Source organism: Maniola jurtina, chromosome 28 (assembly GCF_905333055.1).
Source record: "Maniola jurtina chromosome 28, ilManJurt1.1, whole genome shotgun sequence".
In the NCBI taxonomy this organism is placed as follows: Eukaryota; Metazoa; Arthropoda; class Insecta; order Lepidoptera; family Nymphalidae; genus Maniola; species Maniola jurtina.
Window position 1 is genome coordinate 3,694,232 of NC_060056.1, and position 16,416 is coordinate 3,710,647.

Consider the following 16,416-nt stretch of genomic DNA (forward strand, 5'->3'; position numbering starts at 1 on the left):
CATTTCCAATCTGATGATATACAAGCTAAAGGCCTCAATAGCTCAACGGTTGAGGAGCCGACTGAATTCCGAAAGGTCGGCGGTTTAAACCTCACCCATTGCACTATTGTCGTACGTACTCCTAACACAGCTTTGCACTTAGTTGGAGGGGAAAGGGGAATATTAGTCATAATTAGCATGGCTAGTAATCTTTTAGAAGGACTCCGTCTGTGATGGCGTTTGCTGGCGCGCGTGCTGTGCTTGTTTGAAGTGTTTTTTTTTTTGTTAAGAGAGGATGGTTTTTGTGTTAGTTGGTGTTTTTTGGTGGTGGAACTGACTGGGAAGGGGCGCCGCTCGTATGTCGTGGGCGCCGGCGCAGACGGAGTCCATACTTGTATAGATTCAATAACTTGAAAATAACTACAAACTTGACATTGGCTAATCAGAATAAAGCCAGATTTAAAAAAAAAAACTTTTAGAAAAAAAAGACAAAGAAAGGAAGCAAAGCTAGAAACTTTTTAGTTAGCTTGTATTAAGTACTCACTAATTCGAGTTTTTCAACTAAGTCCATCATCAGTGCCCGGGCTCTCAAGCTTTTGTCTCTAAATCGACTGAAGTTTATTAATCTCTGAGCACATTGTACACAAACTGTTTGTTTTAAGTTTCCTTGATCATACAACTGAAACAACATGTAATTCATATCATTCCTTGAACAACTTTTGTTATATTCAATCAATCAATCAATCAATCAATTTATTGCAAACTAGCCGATGCCCGCAGCTTCGCCCGCGTGGATTGGTCAGATCCCCTGCAGCATAAGGATTGAGGAGTTGAAATCCAAATTTTTTATGTTACAATTGTAACAAGTTCCTCTATCAATTAAAAAAGAAATGACGCAAATCGGTTCAGAAATCTCGGAGATTTCGGTGTACATAGGTAGAAAAACACAACTCCCTTTTTGAAGGTCGGTCAAAAAAGTAGCCTATGTTACTCCCTGGTCAATTCTCTACTTGTCTGTGAAAATCCCGTCAAAATCGGTTCAGCCGTTCCGAAGATTAGCCTTTTCAAACAGACAGACAGACAGACAAAAATTTTAAAAACGTGTGATTCAGTTATAGTATCGTTCAAATAACCGTATGACCTTAATATGCGGTAGTTATTTCGATATTACAGACAGACACTCCAATTTTATTTATTAAGTATAGATTTGGGTACTTACATTGGTCTTAATCTAAGCTTATAATAAGTACAGCCAAATTTAGCCTTACGGCATGCAATATTTTACACATTTAAAGTCAAATGGAATACAATTACAATGAAATAGTCTAATAAGAAAATGAAGAGAATCGTAACAATTATTATGCTTTATATCTATTGGCATATTCTTGAATGGTGTAGTACGCCTTGTCCACTAAGAATTCTTGTAAGGCCCGTTTAAATTTTTGGTAATTATTAATATTTAAAATTATATTATATTATTATATGACTCTAACCTGTTTCCTGAGTATGTTCCTGCTAGCCCGAGCTACAGTAATTCCTAGTTATTTTTAACCCCCGACCCAAAAAGAGGGGTGTTATAAGTTTGACGTGTGTATCTGTCTGTGGCATCGTAGCTCCTAAACTAATGAACCGATTTAAATTTAGTTTTTTTTGTTTGAAAGGTGGCTTGATCGAGAGTGTTCTTAGCTACAATCCAATAAAATTAGTTCAGCCGTTTGAAAGTTATCAGCTCTTTTCTAGGTACTGTAACCTTCACTTGTCGGGGTTGATATGAATTTTTAATTTACACTTGTAGTAGTACAAGCTTTTAAATAACGTAATATACAAATACATAACTACAGGCTATACGCAACTTACAGGCTGGCCAGTTAACTTTTCATATGCTTCTTGCAATTTGTGTTTACTCATCAGAAACATCTTGCTGTCAGTGTCTAGACATATCATGCAAACCTGTAAATATACTACTAGTTACAAATCAAATCTATCATTTATTAGGGTTCTATATCTCAAAAGGAAAAAGGAACCCTTATACGATTACTTTGTTAGGGTTCCATATCTCAAAAGGAAAAAGGAACCCTTATACGATCACTTCGTTGTCAGTCTGTCTGTCTGTCCATCTGTCCGTTGTGTCTGTCAAAAAAACCGATGGGGTACTTTACGTTGACCTAGAATCATGAAATTTGATAGGTGAATAGAAGTGTTTCAATTTCCAAAGTAAGATAACTATACCAAGTGGGGTATCACATGAGGGTATCGTATAAGGGTAAATATCTTTACCAGAAAAAAAATTCAAATGCATTCACAAAAAAATTAAACTACTAAATCACATATAGATGGCGCTGTTGTAGTTAACTTGCAGTGTTGTGAATCATGAAGTTTGGCAGGTAGGTAGGTCTTATAGAACAAGTACAGGAATAAATCTGAACACCCCAATTTTTGTGGTTACATCATTAAAAAAAAGTAAAATGTTTTAATTTTCAAAGTAAGATAACTATACCAAGCGGGGTATCATAAGAAACGGCTTTACCTGTACATTCTAAAACAGATTTTTATTTATTTTTATGTATAATAGTTTTTGATATATCATGTAAAATGTTGGAAAAATACCTGAGTAAGGAACCCTCAGTGACCTCAGACCACGAGTCTGACTCACACTTGGCCGGTTTTTTCTTCTAAATTCTACTTCTACATTACTGTCGCCATACAATGCTACAACAGGTATGAGAGGGAAAAGGCACATCCAGATTTCTCTTATTAAGCCCTATAATATGACCTGACTCAGACACTTTTGATTTACTTACTAACAATACATACTCGTAACATGACATTATGAAGAAGTTACCTGCACCGTTGAAGGAATAGCACCGGTAACAATCTGCTTTAAGCCACTTTCTGTTTCATAAATTTCTTCAGCTAGAAAATGCTCAGAGCAAACCACAGCAGGGTCTTCTAGGTGGTTGTCTTGTTTGCCGAGGGCTCTGAGCCAAGCAGCACGGAGACACACATCACTGGGTAAACTGAAAGGTACCACTTATGTTACACTAGCTGATGCCCGCAGCTTCGCCCGCGTGGATTGGTCAGATCCCCTGCAGCATCAGGATTGAGGCAACTCCTCAATCCTGATGCTGCAGGGGTCTAATTTTTTTATGGAACAATATCGCAAAGTTTCTTTATTGATTAAAAAAAAATACGCAAATCAGTTCAGAGATAACAGTGTACAAAGCCTCAATGTCTTCTACGCTGATGTCGGTTGCACAAGAGTTGTGCATACTGTTTCTATTTTCAACTGTGTCGTCAGCGCTGCAGTGTGGTGCTTAATATGATGTGTGTATAGTGTGAAAGAATTTTTAGAATCGGATCATTAGTTCCAAAGATTATCCCTACATTTAAACTTAGAAAGTTACCTCTTTCAAATATTTATTACTTGATGTAGAAATTTATATAAATCCTGTGAAAATTCTTTGATTTTCTGGAATAAAAAGTAGCCTATATCCTTTCCCGGGATGCAAAATACCTCTGTACTAAAATTCGTTAAAATCGGTTGAACGGAGAGGCCATGAAAACCTAGCAGACAGACATACACTTTCTCATTTCCAATGTTAAGTACGTATGGATTATTATTTATTATACATCACACTAATATTATAATGTGTGTGTGTATGTGTGTGTGGTGTGTGTGTGTGTGTTTGTTACTCCTTCACGCAAAAACTACTGGACGGATTTGGCTGAAATTTGAAATGGAGATAGATAATATCCTGGATTAGCACATAGGCTACTTTTTACCCCGGAAAATCAAAGAGTTCCCACGGGATTTCGAAAGACCTAAATCCACGCGGGCGAAGTCGCGGGCATCGGCTTGTATTGAATAAACTCACCTGTGAAAGCTAATCCGCTTCCTCTCTGATGGGGACACATTGTCGGAACTATTATTGCAGTAAGGCACACAACACTGCATTATCAACAAAGATTGTCAATGTTTCCGGTGCGTTTTACCCAGTTTAGCTATTAGAATTTAGATTCTTTCGAGTAAGGTTGGGCGTGGCCCAAGGAATATTTTAAATCGTTACAAAAGCAGACCGGAGTCCGGAAAGCCAAGAGGATAATAATAAAGTCTATGTATCAGAGAGGATTTCATAAAAACTATCACCATCGCTCGGCCAGAAAATTCGTCACTCAATAGTCAATAGCATAGAGTAGCCAATGGTCGTCTGGTCGCCACCTCTGGCCACCTCCGCTAAGAGTATAAGTATTAAGTATTCTGTGGTCGCCACTCTCCAGCAAAGAGTATGACTATGTACTATCAACTATGTAAACACTACGTTATACTCCCCAGCGGCCAGCAAAGGCAAAGACAGCAACGAGCATCAACCAATGAGAGAGGATTGCAGCGTTGCCAGAATGTTACTTTTGTAACATTTTACGTTACTTTTGACCCCCTCATGTTTCCTCCATGTTACACGACTCAAAATGTTACTTTACGTTACTTTTAGGACTTCATAAAAATATTCAAATTTTTTCCAGCAAACCAAAAATAATCGTGAAACGGAACGCATCCAAAACAGTTTTCGTTTGTCGTAATTGGCCCATTTGTTAGTTTATTTCACTTTCTCTAAGTTATTGGTCTAAGTTCACTTTGTTTTGTAATTATTCTGTGATTAAAAAAGTGTTTTGTTTGTTTTTCTCTGTGACTCAACTTTGTTTTGGCCAAGTTTTGGCTAATAAAGTTATTCGTGGACTTCGTCTGTGGTTGCGTTTGCTGGCGCGCGTGTTGTGACTTTTTGGAGTGTTTTTTTGTTAGAAGTGGCCGGTTTTTGTGTTCTGCTAGTGTTTATTGGTGGTGGAACTGACCAAGGAACTGACTGGGAAGCACTCTAAAGGGGCGCCGCGTGTATATCGGCGGGCGCCGGTACAGACGAAGTCCATTCTTATACATATAGTTTTCCTAACTTGTAAATAACTACAAACTTGACATTGGCTAATCAGTATAAAGCCAGAGAGAAAAAAAAACAGTTATTCGTTGCGGGGTAGTGATATTGTAGGTAGTTAGGTATCTAAGTACAAAAAAAAATTGTATCTTTATTTCGTCAAAATTCGAAAGTGATTGGTTTGTTCGTTATCCTTATCGACTGTGTATATGTGTTGCTAACACTACTTGCTTGGGAAGTAAATGTTGTATACAATGTAGTTTTAAGTAAATAAGTAAGTAGTTAACTAATTAGGGAATCAGTAATGCAAAAACAAAGTCATAGTATTTGCAACTGAAAGCAGTTCGTTTTTGTAATGACTGTCATCTTATTATTAAGTCACATTAGTTTCCAGAAGTTCATTTAGCTATTTACTACTTAGTTATTGTTGTAGGTAACTTCGGTTTTCTTTACAGGAATGAGAGCGAGCTGAGTAGATACCGGCCGGCGTAACCTAAAATTTGAGTTTTGCTATCGAATCTATCGATCTCTTTGCTGAGACCAAGGTAAGTAGTTAGGTACCTACCTAGTATTGTTCAGTTAACAAAACGAATTTGAAATTCCCGCGTAATTTTCTTCACTGCGTACCTACCTAGTGCGTTTTTTTTATTCTCTCGTCTGGCTTTACAAAGATTAGCCAATGTCAAGTTTGTAGATATTTTTAAGTTAGGGAAACTATATAAGTAAGGACATCGTCTGTGCCGGCGCTCGCAGACATACGCACGGTGCTCCTTTAGAGCGCTTCCCAGTTAGTTCCAGCATGGTTCTAGCACCAAAAACGCCAGTGAAACACAAAAACCAGCCACTTTTAACAAAAAAAAAAAACGCTCCAAAAAGGCACCACACGCGCGCCATCAAACGCTACACAGACAAAGTCCACCTAGTGCGTAGCCTCTCAAACTCAAACAGTCCTGTGTTGCCAGATCGCCCGATATAAGACGATTTTAATCTTTTTAACCCCCGATCCAAAAAGAGGGGTGTTATAAGTTTGACGTGTGTATCTGTGTATGGCATCGTAGCTCTCAAACTAATGAACCGATTTTAATTTAGTTTTTTTGTTTGAAAGGTGGCTTGATGGAGAGTGTTCTTAGCTATAATCAAAGAAAATCGGTTCAGCCCGTTTGAAAGTTATCAGCTCTTTTCTAGTTAATGTAACCTTCACTTGTTGGGGTGATATAAATTTTTAATTTATACTTGTATTATAAATTGATTAACAAAATAAGTTATAGCTATTCAAAGACATTTCTAAATCCGTTGGTATATTATTATTTTACATATTGATTTGTTTTTCTTTTTCAGGATCAGCAGTCAATTTATTCAATCAACAATTATTATTACGATTCTTTTTAAGCTTAACTAATGGGACAAGAAAACTGTTTAAATTTTTGTATAATAAAGTGCCATATTAACCTGTGTACCTTATTACTTTTATTTTCCACGAAATGTTACTTTTCTCGTGAAAATGTTACATTTTGAGATGTCTCGTGTTACAATTGACTATCTGCCACTGGCAACACTGGAGGATTGCGATCGAGACATTGTAGCTGTCGCCTGCAAAGACCACAGGTCGATCGCGTAAAAATTGTCTCAATCTCACATCCAAAAATATCCTTAAGGATCGTTATCGTTACAGTCCTTATAACCGGTACCGCGTAAGCTTTTTCAGGATTGTAGCAATCGGTCGCAATCATGTAGTAATAGGTCGCAATCACGTGACTATCGATACTTTAGTGGTGGGTCATACTTATAATCCGACTAATTTAAATATCTATGGTAACCTAGCAATCTATACGGCCATAGTAGTCTTCCAAACTTGACTGCGTTGTAGCTATTGAAATAAAGTATTACGAGTCTGTGCCCCGTGCCGCGGAATATGTGAATTTGTGGTTCTTCTAGGTTCATAGAGTATTGTTTATTTACACTTTTACGTTGAGTTGACTTTGTGACGAAACTTAATAAAGTAATTTAAAAGTCGAAACTAAAAAGGAAACTGGCACCCTACAGGGCCGCCTCTGTGAGGCAGCTTGAGATTCTGTTAGAAGTTGCTGAAAGCAACTCAAATATTGCACTCGGTGGGCTCGGTGGAGGACCTCTCGGCCGCCAGGTAGCTCTTAATAATGGGAAGAGCTTTCCAGAAAGCTCAATTCTGTGGGGGCAGGGTGTATTAAACCTTCGTGGAGTGGAAGCGAGTAAGTATTCAAAACATATCGGCCACAAGCTCTATTGCGCTTTGTGGCAGATTTTTTAGTTTTAGCTGCATGTTGTCCGTCTAATTTTGATTCAAAGAACGTATGCTGCAATTATGATAATAATTTATAGTATAAACTGCCACTATAAGACTGAATAATAGCAGTAGGTTCTATTTTATTGTCATATATTGTATTATAACCATTAAGAGAATAAGTATGTTTATTACTTTTTGAAGTATCGGATACTGCTTAAGAGCCCCACAAAAGGCAAGGCTGGAGACTTGCGACGAGCAGCCACTGGCACTGGAGGTGAACCAAATTTCAACACTTCTTTGACCCCTATCGAAGAACTAAGTATAATTGGGAACGTGGCAGTAGAGGGAGAACCCAAAATCCAGATTCCAATAAATGAATCATAGGTATTATGGCAATTACACTTACTTTTGTTCAGTCTGAGTCTGTATATCACAGTTATTTTAAAATTCCACTGTAAGTTTTATAATTATACTGCAAGAGCTGTAAATTTTAAGTGGTTACTGTTACACAAAGGCATATTAAATTTTCAAAGAAATATTTAATAGTAGGTATTATGAATTTATGTATAAAATACTTTTATTTTATTTGTAGATTCCTGACCTGCCTACTCAACCAAGTACATCTACTGTATATCACCAATATGAGAAATCATTATTGATGAGCAGCTTAGTGACAACTATACAACAAACAGAGGAGCCTTCACAAATAGAAGCTACACATAACCGCTACATATTTCACTGGCATTAGAAGTTTCTCAGTCTGTCTATCATGTTGATACTGAGATACCAGAAGTTAGCACACCAACCAGCACACAACACCGTCACCCTTTAAGAAGTAATAAACTTATCCAAATATATTTGAAACCTTTTCATAGCCATTGTTCACCTAACAACTAACATTTTTTTTAAATTCCATTAATAACAAGATATTAAGATAAGCCTTTATTAACTGAATTGAATTACATTAATGTATTTCATTAATGTATTAGTACATAATATATTTCAAGTAAATAAATAATATTTTAGTTTGACTGGTTTTTTATTTGTTTTCCTTTTTTCTGCTAGGATCTAAAAAAAACTTATTTAGTAATACAGAGTAAATAATCCATACTTACATACTATAATATTATAAATGCGAAAGGGTCAGACTGTCCGTCTGCTACCTTTTCACGACCCAAAAGTTTAACCGATTTTGACGAAATTTGGTACAGTTAGCTTATATCTGGGAATGGATGATGGACATAGGCTACTTTTTGACCCGGAAAATCAAAGCGTTCCCACGGAATTCCTAAAGACCCATCCGCTTAACCGATTTGTATGAAATTTGGTACTGAGGTAGCTTGCGTCCCTATAAAATTGACACAGGCAACTTTTTATCCCGGTACAGTTCCTACGGGATATTTAAATACCCAAATCCACGCGGACCAAGTCGCAGGCATCCTCTATACAAGTTTTCTCTATTTTATCTTCTGATCTGTATAAGGGCACGCTTTTTTCTCTTGAGTTCAGCGTACATAATTGCCCTTGATGCCATAATTTTAATAATATCTGCAAATAATTGGTATAGGCAATATTTATGTTATATACTTCAGGGCGCTAAGAATACAATGTAAATAGTTGTAAGAATAATGTAAATACAATAAATAAAATAAAATGTATGTAGGTACTTCTTACACATAAACACACAAAACTTAGTTGTGAAAACTAAACTACCTAAAATAGTAGATAATTATGTACTATGTTCCCACATGCTTATCACCATTATCATAAACAGAATTTACCCAGGCGCAAATTATTATTGAGTAGGTAGGTACACAAATCTTATGTAATACATACCCTATGCGGCTAATTAATCCAAAAACTACAATAGTTTGGTGTTTTTACCACGTTTTTACTACAAAATTCGCAGTTAAACTTGAATACACCGAACCTTTGGCGGCAAAGTGCAAACATACGAAAGTGTCAAAAGGTAACTTTAAATCTAAAAATTATTCTTCAATGATTTTAACATTATCTTACTTCATATAATAATCCTAATTGCTTTGTTATTTGATAAATTATTTTAAAAAAGCTTTTTAAAATATTTTAACAAAAATATGAGTAGTAAAACGACTTTGGATACCACATATGTCACCGTAAATAACACCTCATGCCTTGTATCAATGAAAGCCTAGTTTGACATAACATTTGTCGCAGTCCTTTACGGATAACTTACTTCAAAAGTCTTACGTGGAACCAATTTTCAGTCGTGTTCATACAAAATTTTTATCGATAGTGTACTGCATCAATGTCAGAAATTTTTTAGTCCTCGACGGTCCTTTACGGACAGTCTCAATGATACGTGGAGCCAAAACCATGTTTTGACATTGATGCTGTTCTTTAATGATTGATATATGTTTTACGCGATCGACCTGCATCTTTGGTCGCCTGTCAGCTTGGATGAAATATACTATCTCTATGCCTGTCAGTATCATTTTACTATGCCACCACTATAGGATGTTGACGTATTTAATCAGATAATTAAGCTCAAAAGGCTAGAATCCAGAGCCTGAAAGCCAGTATGAAAGGTACTTTACTATAAAAATTTAAAATTACAATTTACGAAAGCTATTGGTCCGTGATTTTGCGTCATTTAGAAAAGAAATTCTTTTGACTTCGTCTGTGGTGGCGTTTGCTGACACGCGTGTTGTGACTTTTTGGAGTGTTTTTTTTTGTTAAAACTGACTGGAAAGCGCTCTAAGGGGGTGCCGTGCATATGTCGGCGAGTGCCGGCACAGACGGGTTCCCTATTTGTATAGTTTAACTAACTTGTTACAAATAACTATAAACTTGACATTGGCTAATCATTGAAGCCAGACGAGAGAGAAAAAAAAAAAGTTTTTTTTTTTCTCTAAGGGCGGATTTCACCATTCGCTACAGAAACCTAGTTTAACAAAACTAAGTTTAGCTTAACTGAGTTTAAACAAATAATTTGAACTCAGTTTAAGTCAAACCGATTTCACCGGCTATAAACTAATCGCGTTTAGTAAAACTAAGTTTACATGAAGTGTTGTCACGATCATAGACAAAACCACGGAAGTATTCGATGCGTTTTGTATTTGCAACATCTTGGCAACATTAAACAGCGCCTTGCTGCCCCTTTTTTAACAATTTTTAGTTGCAAGAACAAAGCGCATTGTCATTGTGCTATACTCTTTGACAACTCATTATCCTTGATTATCCTTTTCTGATCGGTGTTTGTCATTGTGTTTCTCTTTAAAAATTTTATTAGTTAATTATTTATTTGAAATTGATATCGATATAAGTTTTTTAGTTATAGTATTTTGTTTTGTTTATTTTGTATTGTTAGTTGTTACGTTGTTAGATTGTTACCTACTAGTTAATTATGTCAAAAAGAAAAAGAGACGCCACTTTTGCCGCCAGCGAAAAATTGGCTCTTGTTGAAGTCGTCGAAAGACACTTCAACATTGTCGAAAATAAAAAAACGGACGCGGCTTCAGTGGCTGAAAAACGTGAAGAGTGGCGCAAAATAGCCACTGAATTTAATACTGTGTCCTGCCTGCACCCCAGGGAGTGGGAGGTCCTAAAAAATTGCTGGGAAAACCTAAAAAAAAAGGCGAAAAATAAATTGACGCTTCAAAATCAGCACTTTTTGGGAACAGGTATGTGCATTTTATTATATTATTTTAGTAATCTTGTAATGTGTACACAATATACCCAACTTGTAGACAATATACCCAATTGATGTAATAATTAAAGTTTAACTTCTTAAAATAAAGTAAAAAAGTCAAAATATGTTGTAAACAATATTAATGTGAATTAATTTATGATTACAATTAAAAGATTTTAATCTTTTTATATGCAAATTTATATATATTCACTCTGTAGATTGTTTGTCCAACATGACTTATAATAACAACCTTACTACAACAACAGGATTCATTATAATTATTTACTTATTGTAGGAGGAGGACCACCAAAAAAAATCATTGACGATCCTGCCATTGAACGCGTGCTGCAGTTAATTCAGTCAAGAGTGTCAGGCTTTGTTAATGAGTATGACTCTGATAACACTCAGGTTATAGGTAGGTATTAATTTTATTGAAATATAAGTATGTAGTATAATAAGCAGTGATAACCTAGTAGTTTGGATTGCGGCATCATCAAGTAAATCTACCACTGGTTCAGTAATATGAGGTAGTAATTTCGAAAGTACAGATAGACAATTCAATTTTATTTATTATTATACATGTCACACCCATTCTGACAAACAACTTTCATAACATTGTAGTAATTATTACAATCATATTTTTTAGCCTCATCGCAACCTGATACTCTTTCTGTAAGAATAGCTGATGAAGAACACGATACAGTCCTAAGTGGTATGTACCTTAAAATCCTTATTTTTGGATATACTTAATATTAATTGTTCTGCAAACATTAAACAATGATGCTATGCAGTCACCTTTTTGCTACCTCTTCAACTATGAAATGGGCCCTTACATCATGCTAGTATTGGGTGTATATAAAACGACTTTAATTTTCAGATATCAGTAACACAGTATTGGTTCAGGAGAGTGAGAGTGGACCAATACTGGATGAAAATATATCAACTGAGGCGGCCACCACTATGACCCTTGTAAGTATACTATGCACACAAGCAAGAACTATTATTTAGTGTTCTTCATTAATTTCTATTTTATAAATATAGGTATATATGGTACATAATTATACGTAGGTAGTTATAATTATTATACATAAAATGTTCAAAATAATAATGTCTTCATATTTTCATACAGGACTGGTCTCAGTACAATCCGAGTATGTTAAGGGAGCCAATGAATCATATTCTTGGCAGATTGGAAAGCCCGTTACCTGACAGACAACAACCAGCACAGCCTGATGTGACTTTTTCTGATGCACAACAATTGCATCACACACCATCAAGGTATTAATCATTTTTGCTCTGTGTACTATATTAGCTGCTCTATTCATGTCTCTAGGAATAGAAAGCAGTAGTGGTAGCCAAACAGCAATGTAAATGTAGCCAAATAGGTAGAGTTGTAACTTCCATCAAGAGGATTTATATGAACATTTATAATATGAATAGTTTTCATTAGGGAGCTACTTGTTAATGTAGTACCAAAATTACGTGCTAACAGTAAAAGAAACCATTTTATCACAAACTACATTATACATTTTAATAAAGTCAAACAATAACTATAGTTAAAAATGATAAGTAAAATTTGCTGTGTACTGTGTAATCTTAATAGGTGATGGGCAGAGCACTATAATTTTTTTTATATTGCAGGATCCATACTCGTGCACCAACACTAACTGCAGCGAGAAGCAGAAGGCGGCCAGTTTTGAGGCATGATACTAGTCAAAGCCTGAATAATGAAAGAATACACACTCTGACTATGACCAACAAACATGCCCAAGAGGAGCATGATATTCATATGAGGATATTGCAACATCAAGAAGAACAAGAAAAAGTGAAGCTTGAACAAGAGAACATAAAATTGCAACAAGAGAAAATAAAATTAGAGCTGTTACAAATACAGTTAAACAAATTAAAAGAATAAACTCTTTATTCTTTTAATTTGTTTAATTTTATAAAGTTCTAATTTTATGTACTCTTTTTATTTTATGCACTCTTGTTGAAGTTTCAGTTTTTCTTTTTCTTGTTGATGTTTCCTTTTTTTTTATTCAGATACAAGTTAGCCCTTGACTGCCATCTGCTATCTCACCTGGTGGTAAATTTTCATGCAGTCCAAAGATGGAAGCGGGCTATCCTGGAAGGGGTACGGTAGTTTTAATTAAACCCATACTCCTTTGGCATTGTACCGGAACGCTAAACTTGGCTTTGCCAGTAGGGTGGTAACTAGCTACGCTAGCCCAAGTCAGTTACCAGTTCTTTTGTGGACTGGTGTTCACACCAGATAGTCAGACCAGTGTTGCAGGAATTTTCTATAAACTAGTAACACTATCATGTCACCTGCACAAAGTATAGAAATCCTTTGTGTACTTTGTATATTTTTGAGTGTAGTGTTTTTATACAATCTGTTTCTGAAGAAAATAACATTGTCTACTTTAAACCATGTATAAAAATTACCAAAAATACATTTATTAAGTCTGGGTTATAACTTATAACATAGATAAAGTTGAATGGGTGCAATCGCCTTTGCATCCAGCTGTCTACAAAATTGTAATTGTAATAACTTATTACATTATGAGAGATATTGTAACCTTTTGTTCTGAAGAACTGCTGAGAATTTGAGTGCTTGTAAATGTACAATAAATGAAAGATTTATGATTATTTTATCAATTTATTTTCATCCCATTTACTACCTACCTAATTTAATTCTTATAATAAATACTATTACAAGATCCCAAATATAGGTCTACCTACACCCATCTGTTTACTAGATGAAAAGCATATTTATCGATTATATTTATCTATTATGCATAAAGATAAATAATAATCTGTTTTAGAATGTACAGGTAAAGCCCTTTCATATTTGGTACTTATAGTTATCTACATTTTAATTCTTTTTAATGATGTAACCACAAATTCATGGTTTTCGGATTTATTACTTTACTTGTGCTATAAGACCTACCTGCCAAATTTCATGATTCTAGGTCAACTTGACAGAAAATATTTTTAATTCAATTAGACTTTTACAAGTAATTTTGAATCGTCTAGAGCATCTACCACTGATTCAGAATGCCTTTCCTACCGAGAAGAACCAGCAACAGACAGACAGACAATAAAGTGATCCTATAAGGGTTCCGTTTTTCCTTTTGAGGTATGGAACCCTAAAAACAAATTGCAATTGTATTGGCTATAAAAATATGGTCAAGGCTATTTTTAATTAAAATTTTGAAATTTTAAAGCCTGGCAATTAGTAAGTCATGAACGTTTTTTCAAAGGCAATATTTTATCTTTGCATTTGCAATAAAATTATCTTTATTTTAATATATTATATATCAATCAGTATAACTACTATAACTATAACTACTATGACTATAGACTATAAGGAAATTGGCATATTCCTTATGTTATATAATTTTAATTTCCTTTAAGTTTGTTCGGTAAACAAGAGAGTGACATGTGGCATCTTCATCCCCATTAATGAGGGTCACAATCCTTAGCGCAGATCACCTCACATAATAATATGATGTTTTTCCAGGGCAAAGTGTCCAAAGTATTCCAAAGTGCGCCTGAAATATGTTATGGTCGACAGCCTGCGGTCATTATTAATATAGACTCTAGAATTTATCTTTCCAATCTGAAAATAAAATAAGTTAATATAGCATGGGTAATTTAAAATTTCTCAAATAAATAATTTTCAGCCTGCAATTAGCTTTGAGTGTAATATTATAAATGCCAAAGTGTGTTTGTCCTTCAATCATGTAAAAATGGAGCTATGTATTACATAGCCATATTTTTGCATGGTAAAGTTGAGTGAGCACCTGGAGGATGACATGATCCCAAAAAATAAAGTTAAGAGCCTAATGCCTAGCAGACGAAATTGTGGGCAAAAGCTTGTTTTTAATAAATTTATAAATAAGTTTGGAAAACTTAACTAATAAACTTACTGGGCAAAATAGTTTGTTACAAATTCATGACGTCTTCTATGATTTGGATTTGTTCTTTGTGTTCGTGCAGCATTCATATTCGCAATATTAATATTGCCATCAGCTAATATAGCATCCCAAGAGGCTGGATTAATTATTATATTATCATCTGGTGGTGTTGTTTCACCACTTCTCCTTGCAATATTGTGCAATACAGCTGTGGCAATAATTATTGGAAATGAATGCTGCACTGAAACACCTAATCCAATTGCCATCGCTGGGAAACGTCTTTTCCAGACTCCAAACAATCGCTCTACACAATTTCTGGTCCTTATATGAGACTCATTGTACAAATTTTCAGCCTCAGTATTGCATTGATCCAATGGAGTCATCATATAATTGTTACAGGCATAGCCTGCATCTCCCACAAGCACAGCATTTCCATACCGGCCCTGTTCAAACATAGCTCTTCTATAACAATTACTGAAAATATATGAGTCATGTGTACTCCCTGGCCATCGAGCAACCACATCTGTAAATTCCAATTTGGCATTACATATGGCTTGAACATTCAAAGAAAAATAGTGTTTTCTGTTCCGAAAAATCTCTGGATTCTCTCCACCTAAAATAATAATTAATTATTAATAAAATTATAAGAATGTAATATGAAACATTTAGGTTTAGGTAATGCATGAAAAATGAAATAATGCTTTACCTGGTGATTTAATGAACTTCACATGAGAGCAATCGATTGCACCTATAACACATGGAAACCTGGCTCTTTCATAAAATTCTCTTTGTGTGTCTCGGATCTCATCTGGTAGCTCCGGAAAGTAAATGTGCTGTGTTCGGAGCGAAGCGATTGCAGCGCTAACTCTGTGCACAATTCTGTGTGCAGTAGATGTGCTAAATCCACATAAGTCAGCAGCAGTTACTTGGTAGCACCCAGTAGCATAAAAACGTAAAGCACATAGCAACTGATTAATAGGAGCTACACTGTAATTTCTGGAATAAAAACAATCAATCAATACAAACAATCAATCAGCTAAAGAGCTCATAAACAATAAATATGTTGGCCCTAGTATAATAACTATAAAATACACAATATGAACAACATTTTAGGGCTTACATATTTGTAGGAAACTCAAGCTTGTCTTCAATCGATTCCAATACAGACAGAACTGTGGGTTTCGTGAGACGAAATCTTGTTACAAAGTCCTTATCATCAAGGGTGTCGAAGTGCTGTTCTCTTTCTCGTATCCATCTTGGACGACGAACAATATATTCCTCATCAGTATCACTATCGTCAAAAGCTAATGCCAATGCTCTTTTCATAGTGATCAGCAAAGATTACTTTACAAAATACAAATAGTATGAAAATATATAACTTAAGACATGGACACTGTTGACAGTTGACACTTGACAGCTCTCTAAACTCGGTTTTACGAAGCTAAACGTAGAAAATTGGGCGTTTAGAATTTAAACCGCGTTTAGCTTTAACTGCGTTTAATTGACGTCGGTGAAATGCAAACTATGGCCCTAAACTCAGTTATGTGCGTAAACTGAGTTTAGCGTGAACTAATCGCGTTTAGTTTTGTCGGTGAAATTGGCCCTAAATCTGGCTTTATTACTCTGATTAGCCATGGATTAGCCAATGTCAAGACACAA

At 35.3% G+C, this 16,416-nt stretch overlaps 3 protein-coding genes across 3 annotated transcripts in view; 1 reads left to right on the top strand and 2 right to left on the bottom strand.

The window, feature by feature from the left end:
- Positions 1 to 4,167, bottom strand: part of LOC123879403 (zinc finger protein Xfin-like) — an 11,679-nt gene extending 7,512 nt beyond the window's left edge. The window contains exons 1-4 of the mRNA XM_045927081.1: positions 3,855 to 4,167; positions 2,822 to 2,996; positions 1,837 to 1,929; positions 524 to 658 (exon numbers count right to left, since the gene is read on the bottom strand). Of these exons, the coding sequence (XP_045783037.1) occupies positions 524 to 658; positions 1,837 to 1,929; positions 2,822 to 2,996; positions 3,855 to 3,934 (483 nt within the window). The 5' untranslated portion in view covers positions 3,935 to 4,167. The remainder of the gene's footprint in view (positions 1 to 523; positions 659 to 1,836; positions 1,930 to 2,821; positions 2,997 to 3,854) is intronic.
- A 462-nt stretch (positions 4,168 to 4,629) lies between these two features.
- Positions 4,630 to 12,821, top strand: LOC123879427. The gene is made up of 8 exons (XM_045927132.1): positions 4,630 to 4,642; positions 5,455 to 5,461; positions 10,063 to 10,829; positions 11,133 to 11,252; positions 11,484 to 11,549; positions 11,715 to 11,806; positions 11,967 to 12,115; positions 12,479 to 12,821. The coding sequence occupies exons 3-8, from the start codon at positions 10,553 to 10,555 to the stop codon at positions 12,750 to 12,752; spliced, it is 978 nt and encodes a 325-aa protein (XP_045783088.1). The 5' UTR covers positions 4,630 to 4,642; positions 5,455 to 5,461; positions 10,063 to 10,552; the 3' UTR covers positions 12,753 to 12,821.
- A 1,049-nt stretch (positions 12,822 to 13,870) lies between these two features.
- On the bottom strand, positions 13,871 to 16,360 carry LOC123879421 (putative nuclease HARBI1). Its single transcript, XM_045927118.1, has 4 exons — positions 15,878 to 16,360; positions 15,464 to 15,753; positions 14,770 to 15,370; positions 13,871 to 14,459 (listed from the first exon to the last, which is right to left on the bottom strand). The coding sequence occupies exons 1-4, from the start codon at positions 16,081 to 16,083 to the stop codon at positions 14,447 to 14,449; spliced, it is 1,110 nt and encodes a 369-aa protein (XP_045783074.1). The 5' UTR covers positions 16,084 to 16,360; the 3' UTR covers positions 13,871 to 14,446.
- Positions 16,361 to 16,416: the final 56 nt, after the last annotated feature.

Bases quoted from the DNA above. Each gene is read 5' to 3' on its own strand.
- LOC123879427 (XM_045927132.1), top strand. From the start codon at position 10,553: ATGTCAAAAAGAAAAAGAGACGCCACTTTTGCCGCCAGCGAAAAATTG. The intron at 11,550-11,714 runs GTATGTACCTTA...TTTAATTTTCAG, and splicing joins ACACGATACAGTCCTAAGTG to ATATCAGTAACACAGTATTG. The intron at 11,807-11,966 runs GTAAGTATACTA...ATTTTCATACAG, and splicing joins CGGCCACCACTATGACCCTT to GACTGGTCTCAGTACAATCC.
- LOC123879421 (XM_045927118.1), bottom strand. From the start codon at position 16,083: ATGAAAAGAGCATTGGCATTAGCTTTTGACGATAGTGATACTGATGAG. The intron at 15,754-15,877 runs GTAAGCCCTAAA...TTTTTATTCCAG, and splicing joins CTTGAGTTTCCTACAAATAT to AAATTACAGTGTAGCTCCTA. The intron at 15,371-15,463 runs GTAAAGCATTAT...TTATTATTTTAG, and splicing joins GAAGTTCATTAAATCACCAG to GTGGAGAGAATCCAGAGATT.